Source organism: Oryzias latipes, chromosome 11 (assembly GCF_053564925.1).
Source record: "Oryzias latipes strain Hd-rR chromosome 11, Olatipes_Hd-rR_3.1".
Taxonomy (NCBI): Eukaryota; Metazoa; Chordata; class Actinopteri; order Beloniformes; family Adrianichthyidae; genus Oryzias; species Oryzias latipes.
In genome coordinates, this window is record NC_136247.1 from 22,473,116 (window position 1) to 22,493,614 (window position 20,499).

The 20,499-nt window shown below is 40.9% G+C and overlaps 1 protein-coding gene across 3 annotated transcripts in view; it reads left to right on the top strand.

The window, feature by feature from the left end:
* The window catches only part of grhl2b (grainyhead-like transcription factor 2b), a 35,027-nt gene extending 15,486 nt beyond the window's left edge, over nt 1-19,541 (top strand). For all 3 annotated transcript variants that reach the window (XM_078954997.1, XM_023960185.2, XM_078954998.1), the window contains exons 2-16: nt 1,027-1,216; nt 1,961-2,028; nt 2,712-3,090; nt 3,281-3,339; nt 3,466-3,622; nt 5,480-5,591; nt 7,815-7,909; nt 10,884-11,042; nt 15,186-15,243; nt 15,345-15,484; nt 16,056-16,093; nt 16,234-16,325; nt 18,437-18,522; nt 18,615-18,679; nt 18,768-19,541. In XM_078954997.1, coding sequence (XP_078811123.1) covers nt 1,027-1,216; nt 1,961-2,028; nt 2,712-3,090; nt 3,281-3,339; nt 3,466-3,622; nt 5,480-5,591; nt 7,815-7,909; nt 10,884-11,042; nt 15,186-15,243; nt 15,345-15,484; nt 16,056-16,093; nt 16,234-16,325; nt 18,437-18,522; nt 18,615-18,679; nt 18,768-18,882 — 1,813 coding nt within the window. In that variant the 3' untranslated portion in view covers nt 18,883-19,541. The remainder of the gene's footprint in view (nt 1-1,026; nt 1,217-1,960; nt 2,029-2,711; nt 3,091-3,280; nt 3,340-3,465; nt 3,623-5,479; nt 5,592-7,814; nt 7,910-10,883; nt 11,043-15,185; nt 15,244-15,344; nt 15,485-16,055; nt 16,094-16,233; nt 16,326-18,436; nt 18,523-18,614; nt 18,680-18,767) is intronic.
* The last annotated feature ends 958 nt before the right edge of the window (nt 19,542-20,499 follow it).

Here is a 20,499-nt window from a genome sequence, read left to right on the forward strand (position 1 = left end):
AAATTTAAAAAAGAAACATTTTTGGTCACAATAATAACTCAAAAAGTTGTAAGTAATAAAAAGAGTGTTGCTTTTTTTGGAGAAAAACTGATTTTTACAATTAAAACGTTTCTTTTGACATAAACTTCCTATCATTAAAGTTACTATAAAGTTTCTATTTATTATACTGATTTTTAAAGGATAAAAAATATATATTTATATGTAACAACTGTTTTTCTTCCACCCGATTCAGCAGTCCGACTGTTTCCAGGGTATTACATCAGTTATATAAACAGGATTTATGTCACTTTTTTATTTTTTTAAATAAAAAAATCAAAAATAACAACAAAAAGCCATTCATTACTCAATATGTTTACCCAAACTTGCTTTTAGAGAGAGTATCGCATTTAGGATTAATGGTAAAACGCATACCTTTCTTACAAAAGAGGTGCAGATGCAGGAAAAGGTCAAATTTGAAAAAGTTAAACCTTATCGTATGTTATGAAATAAATATATTACAGAAAAACAAATTTGGGTTTCAGGTATTTTTTTAAAGCAAAGGTTGACATAATTTATTTACAAGATTAAAAGTTGTTTGTTACACTTAAAAAATTCTCTTTTCCAATTTATTCAAAGGACCATAAATACATTCTTTATAATGCTTTTTTGGAACTAAATATAATGATAGTTTATACATAGGTTATCTATATTGTTGCTCAAAGAACTGACAGAGATGACATCATACCAACGCTATTTATTGTAGCAGTCAAGCCGACGCGCTGTGAGCGTCTCCTGTGGTTGGTTAATTTAAGAGGCGTAGCGCCAACAACATGTGTGCTTAACTAAACCGTGATCTTCACTTAAGTGGCCCTAATAGCTGAGAAACAAACAGAAACCTGAAAGCCTTAGATTGTGTCACAAACACAACAAAAAAGCTTTTATTGGCAGAAACTGAAACCAGCAGATCAACAGTTAAAAGAGGAGAAGATGCATCTGAAGAGCTAAAAAAAAAGAAAAACTCTTGTTGTTTTTAATGTTTTCTGACAGTAAGCGTCTGGTCGTGGTCGTCCCCAATGAGAACTCGTTCCCTGCAATGCGACGGGCGTACACCAGCGAGGATGAAGCGTGGAGGTCGTATCTGGAGAACCCGCTTACAGCCGCCACCAAAGCTATGATGAGCATCAACGGGGACGAGGACAGCGCCAACGCTCTGGGCCTGCTCTACGACTACTACAAGGTTTGCCAAAATCATACCCAAAATACCATAAGCATTTATAAACCAACACATTTTAGGTTTGAAGAAATACTCGTTTAAAATTGTCACCTAAAGGCGAATTTCTATGGTCATAGAAATTAGGAATGCTTGATTTTTGGGTCACAATTTAGTTTTGGTTTAAAATATGATTTGTGTTTTCTAAAAAGAAATCAAAAAAATCCCCTTTTTGATTGACTAATAAGCAAATAATAATGAAGAAAACCCTTTCAGTTGGCTTATAATAAGCCCGGTGTAACGGAATAAATCAAAAAAATATGAGATTAAGCACAACACATGACTTTATTACTTGTAATGGAACCATATGCAAACATTTGCAGTAGGGATGCAACAATTCACTTTTTCCACAATCTATTTAATAGTGTAACACAGAGTTTGGTTTTAAACAGTGGCATCCCGAAGGAAAACTGCAACTTTCATCAGTAAAATCCTAAATTATTACAAAAAGAATTGTGAAAAAAAGCTTCTTTTGCACCCCAGAAATTACAGATTTGATTTTTTAATTTTTTAAAACCCATCACTACTTATCATAGGTAAAATAAAGCATAACCCAAACAACTGTGGCTGTATCAAAAATATGTATTTCAGGTTTTATGTATTGTTTTAAAAACCTTCAACTTCATACATATGAGTTTCAATTAGAGGTTTAAAAATATGAAATGATATATGAAATGATGTTTGTTTCTTATGATGTCTGTGTTCTGGCAGGTTCCCAAAGAAAAAAGACTCCTACAGATTCCCAAAGTGGCTGAAGTTATAGAAGAGCAGGAAAAGAGGTTGGAAAACTGGATATGATGTCACTCCAAAAGAATGCGTATGCATAGATACACCGTATCCATGAGGTTGTCTTGCAATCACATCGATGCATTTGCATTTTCCATCAAACTCAGTGGCTGCAGTAAAAGTACAGATTGATGCTCTTAGATTACTATGAAACAAACTGCATCATGTGATTATCACCTTCATGGGATCATAATCCTGTTTTAGCATCAACATGCACTTTCATGTGTGTCTGTGTTATTACATTACATTATATTTCGCTAAAATGATCAATTTTCGATGAATCCATATCTGTATTTAGTGTTTCTTGAGTATCAGTCGCATTTTCTTGCATAGTTTGGCCGAGGATGCAACTGACATAGGATTTCTTTCTTCTTTATTATGCATCTGTCTGCTGCGACTTATACTCTGGTGCAACTTTTAGTCTGAAAAATACGGAGTACATTTTTAGTTCGTGTGTGTGTGTGAGTGACCATGCATGCCTGTCCTTTACAGACACACAAAACCACAACTGAATCATAAAAACTTGAAATGATTACATTCATAATTAAAATATTTATGAATTACCTGATTAAAGTTATACATTTTTAGATTTTTGTTAGCAAATTAATTTGTGACCAGCAACAAGAACTATATTAATCGAATGAAATTACCTCAACACTTGTATGTTATCACACAGATCTATGTTGCCCAGCAACAGCAGCAACCAATCTGAACCAGAAACGTTGGACAACCGGGTTCAAGTCCTCAAGTCTTTACCAGTGAACCTGTCAGTGAACACAGAGCCCCAGGAGGCCAAACGAGAGCCGTTCAGCACCTCGACGGAGCCGGGGTCGGCGGACGCCGGCTCACCGCCCCACGCCATGGTGAAAGCTGAAGGCTTCCCCTCCGTCTTCATGCCAGGAGCTGGACTCCACTACAGAGGGGAAGGAGAGGAGCCCACAAGGGTGGTGTTTGAGCAGAGCCCCTACGAGGCTACGACTGTCAGTCACAGCACGTACCTGAAAGAGGACCAGAAGAGTCCACCTGACAGCCCGTACGACGAGGACACTGATGGGGTGAGAATCATATCTAGTGGATGTTTTCAGGAAACGTTTCCACATTTCAGTTGATCCCCTGTCAATCTAGTTTTTTTACACTACCTCTCAGAGGTTTGAATTTTTTCTTTGTATTAGTATTTAGCCACTTCCCATTTGTCATGAATAATTTCCTCTTTGTGTGTGTTTTTTTTTTTTGCATTCTAAACAGAAGTACCACTCGTCTTCCTCTCTGGCTCCAGATGATTTCTTATTTCACGAGGCGGGAGTGTGAGTTACTGTACTATTTTTGCCTAATCATTAATAAATCAGAGCCTAGGTGAGGTCTGAAGGTTTAGGTAAAAGTCCTGTGCTTATGCTCTTGTTCTTAATTAGTTATCTTTTGACTGTGCGCAGGGACAGCTTCCAGTACACGCTGGATGCGACGCGCTCACTGCGCCAAAAGCAGGGTGAAGGACCCATGACATATCTCAACAAAGGCCAGTTCTACGCCGTGACCCTGAATGAGCTCAGTGCCAACAAGCGTCTCCGTCACCCCATCAGCAAAGTGCGGGTGAGCGTCTGCTTTGACTCCTCTGAACACCCCAATGACAAAAGCTCTGAACTAACAAGTAGAAAAGAGAATTTTGGAGGCAAACGACTGATGTTTTTAAGCACTGGTCCACTTCCATAAACAGCCTCAATGCTTTCCCAGTAGCACTTCTGCAAGTGTGGTCGCGACAACAAAGAACCTTGTTGTTTTGGGGGGGTGAGGGGGATTCCATAATATAAAACTGCTTTAGACGAGTCTGCCTTTTCCTATAAAGTAATGAAGAAGTAGAACCAACTCATCTTTAATGTATAGATCACGACAAACAAACAAAAATTCAAATCCTTATGCATCAGGGGGAGACAGAGAAAAGGTCACTCTGAGAAACTGGAGGTCGCTGGGATTTGCACTGTCTATGTCTGTGAGACCAAAGCAGGTGCTGAGCAGAGAGCAGGACATGAAACGCTGAAGACAAGTCGGATAATCCTCCGAGAAGTTGTGTGGGGGCCGAGACAAATTAGGAGAAAGTTCTAGCTAGGATTTTAACGTTTTAAATACATTGGTTCCTCGCTATATCCTGGTTCACCTTTCACGGCCTCAATGTTTTGCAGATTTATGTATGTGCTGAAACGTTGCTTGCTTTTTTCTTTTTCTTTCTTAAACAGCACATTGTGTTTTGCATCCTGCTGCATCCTGTAGATCATTGTCAATCAATCTTCTCTGTGTTGTGTCTTCTGTACAGAATGCATTCAGTTGACCAAATTTACATCTATTTTTGATCGCAATCAGATATTTGTTTTTATTCTATGAGACTGGCTTTTTTTTCTCACGAAGGTTTTAACTTTAAGAGTTTAAATAAGTGTAGTAAGTTTTGCTGCCTTAGAACATCTACAAATCGAAAAAGATAAACTTGGTGGATTTCGACTATTGCAGGTTAATTTTAGAACGAAGGACGACTGTACTACTAAGGATCCACTTGTAACTTAATTAAAATAAAATGCTGTAAAGGAAGTGTGGTGAATAAATAAAATGTTTCAACAAAAACAAAAAAAAACAACCTTTTATCAATATCAGCCAATTTGTTGAAAAACCAGATTGATCTTCACTTAGAAGATTATTTCTTCATTTATTTATGAAATGTATTAGTTGTTTTTATTTAAAGTCAGTTCTTGTTTTTTCAGGCACAGAAGCAGCTTTTTCGTCAAATCTTTGGTAGATAATCCTTGAAAATTGTTTATATATAATACTTGATATGTGCAAAAAGGTTTTACAAATAAAATTGTTTTTAGGGTGTTTTTGCTGTCACAAAAAGCAAAAAAATAAATCAACATAGAATCAAAATGTGTCACATTGGAAATCAAATGAAAAATTCCTCTAGCCATTCACGGTTTTCCCGCTCATTTAGACGTGAAATTAAAAAATGCTGAATTTTGTTTTGTTCCTGCCTTTTCAGAGTGTTTGTTCTGCCTTTTGTGAGGCGGTTTCAAAGACGATTTTAAACCATATTGTGTCTGTTTTTTTCCTGTTAGAAGCATAAACTTTAAAAAAAGTTCCAAAAAGTGGAAAAAGAGATGCTTGTTGTTACCCCAAAGGGAACTTGTTTTAAATGTGGTTGCCTCAGTTGCATCATGTCAAATGCAGATCCCACATCGTGGAAGCTATTTTTAACAGATGCTATCATGGATGCATTACATGGCAGCTCTAAACAAACGGTCTGCGTAACGACACAGACAACATTACAATAAACAACTTTTTACAAGAACATAATGGTCCTCTGTTAACATTCCTCAACCTGTTTGAAAGAATCCAGACTGTAAGTGAGGTTTTCATGAAGTTTTCTGAGCTCCTCTGGATTTTGACGTTTTTGCTCTCGTTTGGCAGAGCGTGATCATGGTGGTTTTCAGTCAGGACAAGAACCGAGACGAGCAGCTTAAATACTGGAAGTACTGGCACTCCCGCCAGCACACGGCCAAACAGCGAGTCCTGGACATCGGTAAGCTGACGGTGCTTCTCAGAGCAGATGGTGGTGGGATAGGAAAGATCGGCAGAACGTGACAGAGTGAAAAATGAGTGTTAGTGTTGGAATGTGCTCGGTGAACAAGCAAGGCATTACCAAACCAAGAGCAAACAAGCCTCCACCCATCTGTCTGCCTTTTAAACTGCCCACTGTCATCCACCATTGGGAGGAGGCGGGCCTTTCAAACGAACACATTTACAGCCTCTTAGGTGTCTTCTAAAACTAGAATCATCTTTTTGTTTCAATTCATCCACGAATGTAATTGCTTCCTCTGATTTTCAGTCGATGCGTTCAAATTTGAGCCTTATTGAATGAGTTTGTGTTAAGCTTGGAGGCGGTCTGCATTGACAAGCTCAGGCCTGCTGGGCAGGCGAAAATCAAGAGGTATGTGAAAGACTTGGGATGGAAGACAAGAGTACACAAACAGACCCACAAACACACACACCTGAGTGCAGCTTGTTGGGACACGGAGAGGAATGCTCGTCACACCATTACCTTAACTGTTCTGGTCTGTTGAAAGTACTTTTTCAGCATTCAGATCCTTATCTTGGAGCCTGTGTTCCAACTGAGACAATTGCCAAAAAACGGGAAACGTCTTTTTGCCGGTAACACCAGCCAAACGGATCATAATCTTCTGCGGTCTCACCGTTTAGCAACATTGTTTCAGTCCAAGTTTGTGCTTTTTCAACAGTGCATTGGGTATTGCTTCCTGATTGGCTGTAGCCCTTGTCAATCAATCTCCTCCATGCGGTGTCTCGTGTACAGAAGCATCGAAACAACTCTTTGATCACAAGCAGATCGCTCTATAATACTGGACTTATTTTCCTATGAAGGTCATAATGTGGATAGGGTCTATAAAGTGTGGAGTGAGGGGTTTTACGGCATTAAAACATCCTTAATCCTACTTGGTGGACTTCACCTATCAACCTAACACCCGTAATAAACAAGTGACCATTGTAATTCATTTTCATAAACAGCATTCATTAGTAAAAATATGGAGGAAAGTTCCAAATGTACTCACTGCTTTAGAGTCCATTGGTCCCCCACTTCAAAAAGAAAAGGGGGCCAGATTGTATTCATTTGGTTGGAGGTGAAAGTAAGGCATTTCCCATGGGTGATGTCACACTCAGTCCAGTTCTCATATACAGTCAATGTGCTTGAACTCCTTGCACAATAAGCATTCTGCCACAGTACCAATCTGGAGTTTGCTGAGCTTCTGTTTGTCTTCTGCATGTCTATCGTTGGTCATGGAAGCAACTGGAACACCAGAATTCAGTTATTTGAATACATATTTTAGATGTATGTGGGTCAAATGACAGCAGCCAATTACTATAGACAAAGGATGGACAGCAGGCCGGTGACTGGGTTCAAGCTGAGGAAGTCCAAGTGGTTGTTTCAGTTAAAGATCAGAGGAGGTTTTCTGCACAGCTGACTGGATCATTTCAATGGGGTCATTACTGCGTATAGGAGGGCAGTCTGGTGCCTGTTCCTGTCTTTAATGCACCTGAGGAATTTCAACGTACTGATCCAAGCGGCGTCAGCCTGATGAAGCAGATCTAAAGTGAGACAAGTTTCCTCCTCTGGAGGTTTTCCAGACATCTCTCTATACCAGAGGTGTCCAATGCGTCTTATCCCTGCCCCACCCACCACTGATCATCTGGATCAGGAGTGTTATGCCAATAAAAAACAAAATATGAGCAGGAGTAACATCAACCCTGGAGGAACAGAATAGGTCTAAACATAACACTAATTAAAAACAAGAAGGTAATTTTATATTTTTCATTGAACACAAATCTCAGTGAAGACTAATTCAAATCTGCCAAATAATCATGGATTTGAGTAATCAAATTAACTGAGACGAGTAAAAATTCCAGCTTGTTCTTTACAAAGTTTATTTATTTATTTAAATAGCTGTCTAGTATCCAGCTGAAGTCTGCCATGTAACAAGGCAGGAACAGTAAACTGATGCGCTGACCTTTAATTCCATTCTCCGAGTCGAATGGCCTCCTGTTTTTTTCTCTCACTGTCTTTGAAGCCCGGGGCCGTGTTTGCTCCAGCAGATAAGGCGTTATCTCCTAAAACTGAAGCGTGCCGTTTAATAGCCTATCTCACCAAACAAAAGCTACCAGCTTTTAGTTTCTATCACTGTCTGCTGCATTCTTGTGGATTTACTCATTTTGTTTTTTCCCCCCCTCACAGCTGATTACAAAGAAAGCTTCAACACAATCAACAATATTGAAGAAATCGCCTACAACGCCATCTCCTTCACCTGGGATGTTAACGAAGAGGCCAAGGTACAGACGACTAATGTTACAGCTTTTTTTTATTGTTTTCCTTTTCCTCAAATCCTGCATGCAGGAGTTTAATGTCACTGTAATTTTCCCAGAACACGGCCTACTATATTTACTTTTGCTGGAGGTGTGGCGTAAATGCGAAAGGAAAAAAAAAAAAAAGCAGCAGGACGGGTTTATTTGCGCCGATTGGCAGACAAACGCACACACTTGACAAAATGCTTTTTCAATAGGAGGCAAGCATCCGGCGTGCAGATGCAACAAACCCTCCAAATCGATAACAAAATGCGGAAAGTTTGGCCCTCACTTCATCTTTTAAACTTGGTTTTAAAGCAGTGGGCAGAGCGGTTCACTGTTGCTCTGTTTGCTCTCCTTGTTTCCTTGAAGCCCACTCCTTTGTGGACACTCCCTAAATGTTGGTGTTTGAACTCCAGAGTGCCCCCAAGGGCCAACACAGACCGGTCCCTGTCCCCACCCTCTTTTGTTTGTTTTGCCCTCATTTCTATGTGAGCACAAGTGTGTGTGTTTAGTGTGTAATGCAGCTTTTTTTTTCACGGCGCTAGCGGCCCGCAGATAAAGACATCGCTGGAGGAAATCCAAGCCCACTTCTCATGCCAATATTGACTCTGTCCACATTTTTGCCTGTGATTCTTTCCCGCGTTTTATCTTAATATGTGTGACAGCTGAGCGTTACTGCACCTCTTAAAGCACTAAATACTTATCTATAGCTAAGGCAATAGCTCTAGATAACCCAAAACCTTAAATGTAGTGTCTTTAGAAAATTAGATATCACATCAGACCAAAAGAATTCAGGTCATCGTCGTCGGTGTCATCTGGTGTCTCTCATCTTCCTCATCATAACAGGTCAGGTGAATTTGCCGGCCAATCTAATGCAGTCAGACCATTGTCCCTGAACCGGCTTGTGGTACCTTTGTTTGCGTGGGCAGGTGGAAAGTCCTGCTGGAAAAGAACATAATCTCCATGCAGCTTATGGGTAAAAAGCAGCAAGAAGTGCTTTAGAGTTTGTAGAGACTGTGGACGTCAGAAAACACAGTGGACTTTACCTGCAGGTGACATGGCATCTCAACCCAACATTGACTTCACACTGGACTTTAAAGACCCACTCTGATGAAAAATGTGTTTTTGGGTGCTTTTGACACGATCTTGAGGCATTATTCTCATGATGGAGGACGCATATAAAGAAAATTAAGATGAACTTTGCGTTTCAGAGTATTTTTTTAATTGAAATTGTTGTAAATCAGGAGCAGACGAAAAAATGCTGTTGGATACCATGTATTTTCCTCCTCTCAATCTTCTGTTAAAATGCTTGGATACAGCCAGCGGCACCACACATAGAAGCATATGTGTCTCATATTTCAAAATAAAAGTCTATACCGGAAATGATTTTTGTATTTTCACATTAAAGCTGCGTTTGTTGACTCAAAAATTAAATTAAAAAATCAATCCGCAAAATGGCTTTTTATTTTTCAACACCGCTTATTCTGTCACTTAATTAAAATGATGAAGAAAATGGTATTAGACATTTCATTTTCAAAAAGTTCTCTAGTAAATGTGTAGTTAAATTCAATTAGAAATATTTAATTTGACAATTAAAATGGTTTAACAGAAATGCTTTTTCATTTTCACGCTGCCTGTCACAAACTAGGGTTGTGTCCAAATTCCTTCACTAATCACTACATGGTGCACGCTATAGTACGTTCACCATTTTATAGTGTTGTCCAAATCTACAATTCCAAAATTGAGTGCCCTGGAAATTTCCCAGAAGTCTCTGTGAAAAACCAGTGTGCATCGATGCTCACTAGAATATGCTCAGCGAATATAAACCACTATGCATTGCGTCTGAACAATTTTTGCCAAAAAAATGAATTTAAATATATTTTTTTGATAAACCATCAACGTTTTTATCTTCAGAAGACAGTGGATTCATAAATAATTGTCATAAAACGCTCATATTAATTAAATTTCAACTTTGTGAAATCGATGACGCCTTATCCGCCGTATAAGAAAAAGTAGTGAGCGTGGTGTCTGACTTGCTTTCATAATCCAGGGCACTACATAGTGCCGGACTAGTTGTTAGGGATTAAGGTAGAAATTCGGACACATTTAAAAATAAAAATTGGGGTGGGGGCTGCAGAACTTCATGTTTCCAAGACAAAATAATATTGTTACCATGACATTGAAAATAAAATATTTTTAATTATATATTGGTTAATGACTTACTGCAATTAGTCTGTTTTATCATTTCATCATCTTTAGGGACCTATGTGCCCCCCCCCCCCCCCCCCCCTCAGTCTGGGCCCCTAGAATCAGCCACCTTTACCCCCCCTCCCCAGGAAACAGCACTCTGTGAACAGTTAGCATGATGTCCGTCCGTGTGAAGGCTGTGAAGACTCTCTCCTGTAACAGTGTGGCTTTCTGACTCAGACTGAGTGGCTGTTTAAGGGCTTAGGAAACCTTTGCCGGTGTTTGAGTTGATTATCTGATCAGGGTGTGACACTGTGAGGCTCCAAAACTGTTTTTTTTACATCCAGATTCCCTCCCTAACTCCTAAAAGACCATTTAGTGCGGGACAATCCAAGCCCTGGATTTGAATGTAATCTGGACACCAGGCTCACTACTTTTCTTTTTCTGAAACAGCAGATATGATGTCACCTATTTGCCAAAGTAAAAGCCTAATAAATATAAGCATTTTACAGAGAACATTGTTGTCTATATGAGCATTAATGCACATTGTTTTTTTATTGTTTTGCAAAGATTTCTGGGGAATTTCTAGGGAAGTATTAGTTTTATATCAAATACCAGTTTCACTTCTGTAATCAATGAAACATTTTTAAACTTTAACAAGATTCAGGTTTTTACTAAAGTGAACCTGAACATAATCCTTAGACTTAAAATGCAGCTGCATGTAAAGACTCATTTTAAACCTTTTTTTCCTTCCTTTTTCTCTCTTTTGAAGATCTTCATCACAGTCAACTGTCTGAGCACAGACTTCTCCTCTCAGAAAGGGGTCAAGGGTCTCCCGCTCATGATCCAGATCGACACCTACAGTTACAACAACCGCAGCAACAAGCCCCTGCATAGGGCCTACTCGCAGATCAAGGTCTTCTGTGACAAGGTGATGAAAGGTTCCTGCAAAAGAGTCCAGAAAACATCATTTCTCTCCAGAGACGAGAAAGACTGAAATCCACATGTTTGTAGTTTATGGCCACATAACTCACTGTAGGAGAGCTGAAGAAGGACCAATGTGGGATCGGAAGCAGACAGAAAAATAAAATAAAAGTCAGTTTTCCAGGATGGGAGGCCTCCATCTTTAATTGTTCAAAGAGATTCCAAAAATCCTGAATTTTAACAACCTATTGTTAAACTATCACTTTCACGTCAGACACTTTTGTCACCTGTAAAGAGTTTATCTTCAACACAGATCTTCTTTCTCTTTCGGCTTTTCCCATCAGGGGTCGCCACAGCGAATCATCCTTTTCCACCTCACTCTATCATGGACATCTTCTACCCTAACATTAGCCAACTTCATGTCCTCTGTTAAGACATCCATGTATCTCCTCTTTGGCCGTCCTCTTGCCCTCCTGCCAGGCAGCTCCATCTCCAACATCCTTCTACCAATATATCCACTATCCCTCCTCTGAACATGTCCAAACCATCTCAGTCTGGCTTCTCTGACTTTGTCGCTGACACAGGCAACATGAGCCGTCCCTCTGATGTACTCGTTCCTTATCCTGTCTAACCTGGTCACTCCTAAGGAGAACCTCAACATCTTCATCTCCGCTACCTCCATCTCAGCCTCTTGTCTCTGTCTCACTGCTACCGTCTCTAACCCATAGAGCAGAGCTGGTCTCACCACTGTCTTGTACACCTTTCCTTTGAGTCTTGCTGGCACTCTTCTGTCACACAACACTCCTGACACTTTCCTCCAACCGCTCCAACCTGCCTGCACTCGCCTCTTCACCTCTTTTCCACACTCCCCATCACACTGAACTGTTGACCCCAAGTACTTAAACTCCTGCACCTTCTTCACCTCAGCCCCCTGTAACCTAACGCTTCTACCTTGATCCCTCTCGTTCAGACACATGTATTCTGTCTTACTACGACTGACCTTCATACCTCTTCTTTCCAGAGCAAACCTCCACCTCTCTAGCTGTTCCTCCACCTGCTCTCTACTCTCACTGCAAATTACAATGTCATCCGCAAACATCATTGTCCAGGGAGATTCCTGTCTTACCTCATCTGTCAGCCTGTCCATCAGCATAGCAAACAAAAAAGGACTCAAAGCTGATCCTTGGTGTAGTCCCACCTCCACCTTGAACTCCTCTGTCTGACCTACAGCACATCTCACCACCGTCATACTTCTCTCATACATGTCCTGAACTACTCTGACATACTTTTCTGCCACTCCAGACGACCTCATACAGTACCACAGCTCCTCCCTCGGCACCCTGTCATACGCCTTCTCTAAATCTACGAACACACAATGCAGCTCCTTCTGACCTTCTCTGTACTTTTCCATCAACATTCTCAAAGCAAAAATGGGATCAGTGGTGCTCTTACGGGGCATGAAACCATACTGCTGCTCACAAATCTCCACCTTCTTCCTAAGCCTGGCTTCCACTACTCTTTCCCACAGCTTCATTGTGTGGCTCATCAACTTTATTCCTCTATAGTTGCTGCAGTTCTGCGTGTCACCCTTGTTCTTAAAGATTGGGACCAGAACGCTTCTCCTCCATTCCTCAGGCATCTTCTCACTCTCTAAAATCCTATTGAACAACCTTGTTAGAAATTCCACTGCTGTCTCTCCTAGGCACTTCCATACCTCCACAGGTACGTCATCAGGACCAACGGCCTTTCCGCTCTTCATCCTTTTCAGAGCCTTCCTAACCTCATCCTTTCCAATCTCTGCTACTTCCTGCTCCACAACAACCACATCTTCCTCCCTTCTTTCCCTGTCATTTTCCTCGTTCATCAGCTCCTCAAAATACTCCTTCCATCTTTTCTGTACACTCTCTTGGGTTGTTAGCACCTTTCCATCTCTGTCCTTAATCACCCTTATCTGTTGCACGTCCTTCCCATCTCTGTCTCTCTGTCTGGCTAGCCTGTACAAGTCCTTCTCTCCTTCCTTTGTGTCTAACCTGTCATATAGCTCATCGTAAGCTTTCTGTTTGGCCTTTGCCACCTCTCTTTTCACTCTACGCTGCGCTTCCTTGTACTCCTGTCTACCTTCCTCAGTCCTTTCTACATCCCACTTCCTTTTAGCCAACCTCTTCCTCTGGACGCATTCCTGTACTTCCTCATTCCACCACCAAGTCTCTTTACCGTCTTTCCTCTTTCCAGATGACACACCTAGCACCTTCCTACCTGTTTCCCTGATAATCTCTGCTGTAGTTTCCCAGTCATCTGGAAGCTCATCCTGACCACCCAGGACCTGCCTCAACTTCTGCCTAAATTCCTCACAAGTTTCTTCATTCTGTAGCTTCCACCACTTGGTCTTCTTTTCTGTTTTCCCTCTCTTCTTCTTCCTGACCTCCAGAGTCATCTTACACACCACCATGCGGTGCTGTCTGGCTACACTCTCTCCTACCACCACTTTGCAGTCATTAACCTCTCTCAAATGACCTCGTCTACATAGGATGTAGTCCACCTGAGTACTCCTACCTCCACTTCTGTATGTCACTCTATGTTCCTCTCTCTTCTGGAAGTAAGTGTTGACTACAGCCATTTCCATCCTCTTCGCAAAGTCCACCACCATCTGTCCCTCCAGATTCCTTTCCTTCACACCAAACCTGCCCATCACCTCCTCATCACCTCTGTTGCCCTCACCAACATGCCCATTAAAGTCTGCTCCAATAACAACTCTCTCTCCTCTGGGAAAACTCTCTATGACCTCATCCAACTCACTCCAGAATCTCTCCTTCACTTCTAACTCACAGCCAACCTGTGGCGCATACCCACTGACTACATTCACCATCACCCCTTCAATTTCTAACTTTAGGCTCATCATCCTGTCTGAGACTCTTTTCACCTCTAGAACACTGTTTACAAACTCCCCCTTCAGAATCACTCCTACCCCGTTTCTCTTCCTATCAACACCATGATAGAACAGTTTATATCCTCCTCCAATACTACGTGCCTTGCTGCCCTTCCACCTTGTCTCCTGCACACACAGTACATCTACCTTCCTTCTCTCCATCATGTCTGCCAGCTCTCTGCCTTTCCCTGTCATTGTGCCAACGTTAAGAGTCCCTATTCTCAAACCTATGTTCCTGCCTTTTCCCTTCTCTCTCTGGCCACGGACCCTTCTGCCTCCCCTCTTTCTTCCACCAACAGTAGTCAAATTTCCACCGACACCCTGTAGGTTAACAGCATCGGTGGCGGTCGTTGTTAACCCGGGCCTCGACCGATCCGGTATGTCTAAAGTGTTGTGGATGATTCGCATGGTTATTTTGGCAATTTTTACGCCGGATGCCCTTCCTGACGCAACCCTCTCTATTTATCCGGGCTTGGGACCGGCACAGAAGTTACTGGCTTGCAACCCCTGTGGCTAGATTGCAACCCCTGTGGCTAGATATCTTCAACACAGATACTTTCCATTAAGCCTTACGTCACACAGGCCCAGGCCAGACATCCTGATGATGTGGCGTAAAGATCCATTTTCAAGTTTGTCAAACTGTTTCTGGTTTCAACTTATTTTCAAAATGAACTTTACTCTGAAAATTTACAGAAACGTTGCTTCCTGCTCATAAAGCTGTGAAAAAGAATTTAAATTCTAAAAAAAAACATCTGATCAACATCAGGTGTTTTTGTTAGTTTTTTGAAACCATAAATAACACAAAATAATGACAGTTATGGCAACACATTTGAATTATTGGCAGTAAAAACATTTAGGTTTGAGATATAGAAACACAGTAAGAGATCTAAAAAGTGTTTTTTAGATTCCACAAAGTTGTCGTTGATTTTTCTATCTTTTTAAGTATGAAATTAAAAGAAAATGTACACAATAACACAATAATGGGTAGAAACAACCAAAAAAAATGACTCTTTATGGCTTGTATTGTAAAGTCTGTCATCAGTTATGATGTTTTCAGTAAAACTGTACAGACATGACAGACTTCTAGTGGTCTGCCTGCACTCATCTTCAGACCAGGCTGGAGATGCACAGAAAACACAGAATTTTGCTGATAATTTCATGAATCGTTTTAAACTTTTAATCGTTTATTTATTTGTTTGTCCTTTTCTACATTTTCCCTCTCAGGGAGCAGAGAGAAAAATAAGAGATGAAGAGAGAAAATTGTTCCGCAAAAAGTCAAAAGGTTGGATCTGCATTTATTTTAACGTCACAATCATCAAATCTCAGCATACAGGCATGACTCCATCTGTTTCTTATATTAATGAAAGTAATAATCATTTCCAGGCAAAGACAGCAATGTTGGAGTCATAACCGTTCCCAAAAAGTCCGACACCACCTATTTCAAGACCATGACCGACCTAGAGGCGCAGCCAGTTCTGTTCATCCCTGATGTTCACTTTGGGACCCTTCAGAGGGCTGGACAGGTGACTTTATAACACGTTCCACTCAATGATATTTTAGTGTAATGCTACATTCACATCGCCCTCTGCAACCCGCATTCAAACAACCACTTCTAATGAAAAGTCTATGTAAACATGTGTTTCAGGCTTCCGCGTTGAAAACTCTTGCGTTTCTGCGTCCGTTTTTGGGCTTCACGAACAAAACGCACAGCCGATCCATGCATGTTGAAACTTAAACCAGGTTGAACTTTGACCAATCAGGGACTCAGATTTGGTAGTGAAGTATGGAAGACGTCCCTTTTTAATTTACGGAAGTTCCAACCGTTTGAAAATTGATCATGAAGGAGAATTTAATAATTGCTGTTTGTGTACAACTGGAATTATACGACACCAGGTCGTTCATATTTCAAAATAGAGCTGTGAAAGGAAAAGCCTGGAGCGAGATCCACCAGATTTGCACCACTTTCTGGTGGCGGATATCTGCTGGTATCGGGTAGTGACCTCATATCCTAAACGCGTTTTTAGCACCTTCTGTCATCTGCCCGGGGGGGGAACAAAGCTTCAGAGTTTTTACATCTTAATACTCTCCTTTCAGGTGTTTGCCTTCAACACAGAGGAAATGGATAGAGAAGGGTGAGTATTATCTAAAAAAGGTATTGTTTTTGCTCAAATAATGTCCTTAGTATAGTTTATGCCAGATCAAACCCTAGTTTTAGCACAAATCAAAGAGACCACCTGACAGCATGGCACACCTCATGTTTGTGTGTTTTCAGAGGCGTGCTGGTGAAGAGGATGTTCAGGCCGTCAGATGAAGATCTGTGTCCATCCCCTCTCAAACAGATCAAAGAGGAGACGCACAAAAGAGGTAAACATCGCTCCACATTCTCCTGACAAACACAATTTGATTAGCTAAAGCTTATTTGAAAAAATATATAACTCCACCCAGACCATATACACATAATTAATTATTCATTCCCGGAGAACCCAAGAGCAATTTTCGTCTGGGCTTTGCCTTTTTTTTTTTTTTTTCATTTTGACAGCGGCCAAAATGATTTCAAAAATGATTTCTCAGTCATGATTACTATATTATTATTAGTACCTTTTTTCCCAATAAACTTAATTGCACATTTTTCAATTTACAGAAACTGTGGCCAAAAGTTGGCCCCATGGGTTAAACTAAGGCTACGTTCACACTTCAGGGCTTAATGCTCAATTCCGATTTTTTTGAAAAAAATCCAATTTTTTTGCAAGGCCGTTCACATTTCCAATTAAATGCAAATTTTTGTGATCTCCTGTGTGAACCTGAAATGACCCATTAGTGTCCCGCATGCGCAGAAGAGTACTCAACACTGAACGACGTCACTCATTGTTTGCGGAAGTAGCTAACATTAACCATGGACGTCAACAACAGTGTTGTCAACAGCGGAGCTCTTTTTGAATTATTAAATTTACTTTCACAAAGGAGCCAGCACAATTACAATCTTCTCATTTTAAGAAGGCATTGCAGCCAGGATCGTCTGTAACCACTGTTGTGGAATGAGGATGTGTATGTGCTGGGGCAGCACGCGTGTGTGTGTAATAAGAGACAGGAGAGCGCGTGTAGGGAGGTCGAGAATGAGGGGGGCAGTGTGGGCGCGCATTCATGTTGTGTGTAACGGAGGAAGGAGAACGGTGATAAAAGAAGGTGGACTCTTTGGACTCTATGGACTCTTTATAACCCACTCTGGAGAATCTGAGGGTCCGAACGGGGAAGTGAACCCAGGAGGAGGATCCGCCTTCAGCCCTGGAGAAGGTCTCCCCCGCGCTTCTGACCAACGTCGGAAAGGGAGAAAAAAAAAGTCATGGCGGGAAAGATTCAACACCACGCTCTACCATCTCACTGGAAATATTTTTCAAAAACCGTCCCACTGGTCTCAGCAGCATCGTCCGCCATGGTTGATGTTTATGTTCTAGTTCCCGCCTACGTAAATACAGAATTATGAAGTTTGTAGCGTTTCAATGACGTACGGGTCGGATTCATGTGGCCTGGCCGGTCAGACGGAGGTCGCATTTGAAAAGATCGGATACGTATCGGATTCAGGACCACATATCCAAGTGGCCTGGGTCATATTTGAAAAGATCGGATCTGTGTCGTTCAGACTGTCATGAAAAGATCAGATGCAGGTCGCATAGGGAAAAAAGAAATCGGAATTGGTTCGTTTCAGCCTGCAGTGTGAACGTAGCCTTAATGATTTGGGGGATGCCACACCCCTTCTTCCTTTATATCTCTTTTTATTATTTGATCAGCTAGATCTAGTGATTTTTTAAAATTGTTTTACTATTAAAAGTCTTTACCAACCGTTGTTTCCATTCAGAGAAACCCCAATGGATAGGAAATAATTTTTAACCTTCTAGATTGGTTTGCAAATTCTAGATGCAACTATTCCAGCCTTGTGAACCCTGCAAATCTTGTTTTTTTACACAAATAAGCCAGCTGCAGAGCCTTTGCATTACAAAGAGTAAGATAAAAACAGCTGTTATAAGGATCCTTTTACAGAGGGTGATGAAGACAACTACTCGTGGTACATGCTGTACTGCCCCCCTGTGGCTTCCTTAGCTTATTGCAATCAACATTTTTCTAAAATCAAAGCTTTTAGGATGGCCTCCTGGAGAATTGTACCAAATTAAAGTCATTTTTAAAGGGAGTAAAAACACGTGGCTGCTGCAAAGTCATGCTAGAAAATTGGGTTTTGGTTTCATATATAACATTAGAGCAAGTTATTTTCATAAAGACTACACCTTTAAAAGAAAAACAACTGTACTTCCTCCGAACAGTTTATTTATCTATTTTCATTATATATAGTGGTGGTGTTTTTTTCAATAATTAAATAAAAAAGCCGGTTTTGAGTCTAAAATGTTTTCTATGTTGTTTCCAGTCCAAACCCAGATACATGATAAAACATATGCACTGTGTGTTTGGCTTCCTCTGATCTGCAGTGCTGCTGTACGTCAGAAAGGAGACGGAGGAGGTGTTTGACGCTCTCATGCTGAAGTCTCCAACACTCAGAGGCCTTATGGATGCTGTAAGTGCCGCCTCCCCGCCCGCTTTTGGTGAAAGCTGCAATTAGTGCCCAGCAGAGCCTCTGCTTAAAGGCCACTCTTCATTTGTCCACAGATATCAGAGAAGTACGGCGTGCCTACAGAGAGGATCGCCAAAGTATACAAGAAAAGTAAAAAAGGGTGAGCGTGGATGCAGAAAGAAAGAAAAACAACTCCATCACTTTGATCCCTAACAACTGATTTATCCAGTGTTTTAATTTTGCAACAGTATCCTGGTGAACATGGATGATAACATCATCGAGCATTACTCCAACGAAGACACCTTCATCCTCAACATCGAGAGCTGTGCAGATTCCTTCAAGATCATCCTGACGGAGATCTGACATCTTCACGCCACACCTCAGAGACTGCAGTCAGAGGGGAAGCGTGTCCTCTGATAAGCTCAGTCGTGGAGAAATGGGACGCTCCAACACTATGAAGCAAGTCATACTGTCCATCTATGAAAGGACACACATTCAAAATATGGATCCCACTTATTCATGTTCATTTGATTGTTTTTTTCCCTTTTTTATTATATAGATGATTATATTTTTTTGTACAGATTCAATATTTTTGCCAAACAATAACCAGGAAAAACATATGGAAACATTTCATATTAATCAAATCCAAGTAACTGAGAAGGTCTTTTTTTCTTTTTTTGCATGTTTTTTTAGATGTTATTTATTTTGTAAAATCTTTAACATTTAATCCCAGAATTTCAAATATCATAGAACATTTCAGTGACTCTTCCAGTCACCATTTCTAAATAACTTAGAAGGTTTTTAAAAGGTTTGCAACGCCGACCTTTAGGAGCTCCTTCATGACATTTAAATAATTCATGTAATATTAGGATTTTGGAGTATTTTCCCTTTAAGGTGGACATTTACCTCATGTTTGAAGCAAAAAAAATGTGTTCCATTATTGTTTTTGGACAGACTCAACCTGTGAGTGTATTTTTCCTTTTTTTCTGAAGTATTTAAAAAATAAATAAATAGATAAAGAATTCATGTTTCTGTGGGTTTTGTTTTTGTGCACATTTTACAGAAAAGCATGTTCTTCTTGGAAATTCATCTTCTACAGTTGTGGTAATAAGATTACATACTCCGGAAGAAATTATGATTTTAAGAATATGAATGGGGTATCCTTTTTAAATCATAAAATAAAGATTTGTATGATAAGCAATATACTCAATCATTGTAACCCTTGTGCTATCCTAGGCACTTTACCATTGGGAGTTGGGTCATCTAGACCCACTAGACAGTGCTCTGAACCTTTTTTCTTCATTGATTTGTGATCTTCACTGGTGTCCATGGATTACATGAAATCTTTCCACCTGCACAGGCACAGGCACCAGAGACCTTGCAACCACAGCTCAGAACAGCACCAGAGAAAATAGAGGTGGAAAACATGGTCCACTCAGAACCAATGTCCCCAGCCTCCCTTCAGTAGCTGTTTGAAGCTCTACCGAATGTGGGAGTTCAACTCTCCATCAAATAGCAATAAGTGGACAGCTCTGCCCCTCCCTTTACCCTAGTGTCAAATACACAAGGGCGAAGGTCGCCTGAGATGACAACTGTGGGCGAGCCTGGTCGGGCCATGTTTACAACACTCCTTATGGACCCCCTCTTCTCCTGGGTGTCCTCCTCCTGGGCGGGAATGGTAGCGAGTCCAACCCCTGTAGACAGACAGACACTCTATCCCTGTTAACCCTTGTGCTATCCTAGGCACTTTAACATTGGGAGTTGGGTCATCTAGACCCACTAGACCAGGGGTGTCAAACATACGGCCCGCGGGCCATATCCGTCCCGCCAGGTGGTTTAGTCCGGCCCACACATGAAGAGTAAAAATCATAAGGATGTTTAAAAAAGAAAGCAAGTTTCTAGTCCATTCCTGTGGCGAGTTATGATTTTTGAAGAAATAACCGAAATGTGCAATTCCGCCACTAGGGGGAGAAAGGAAAA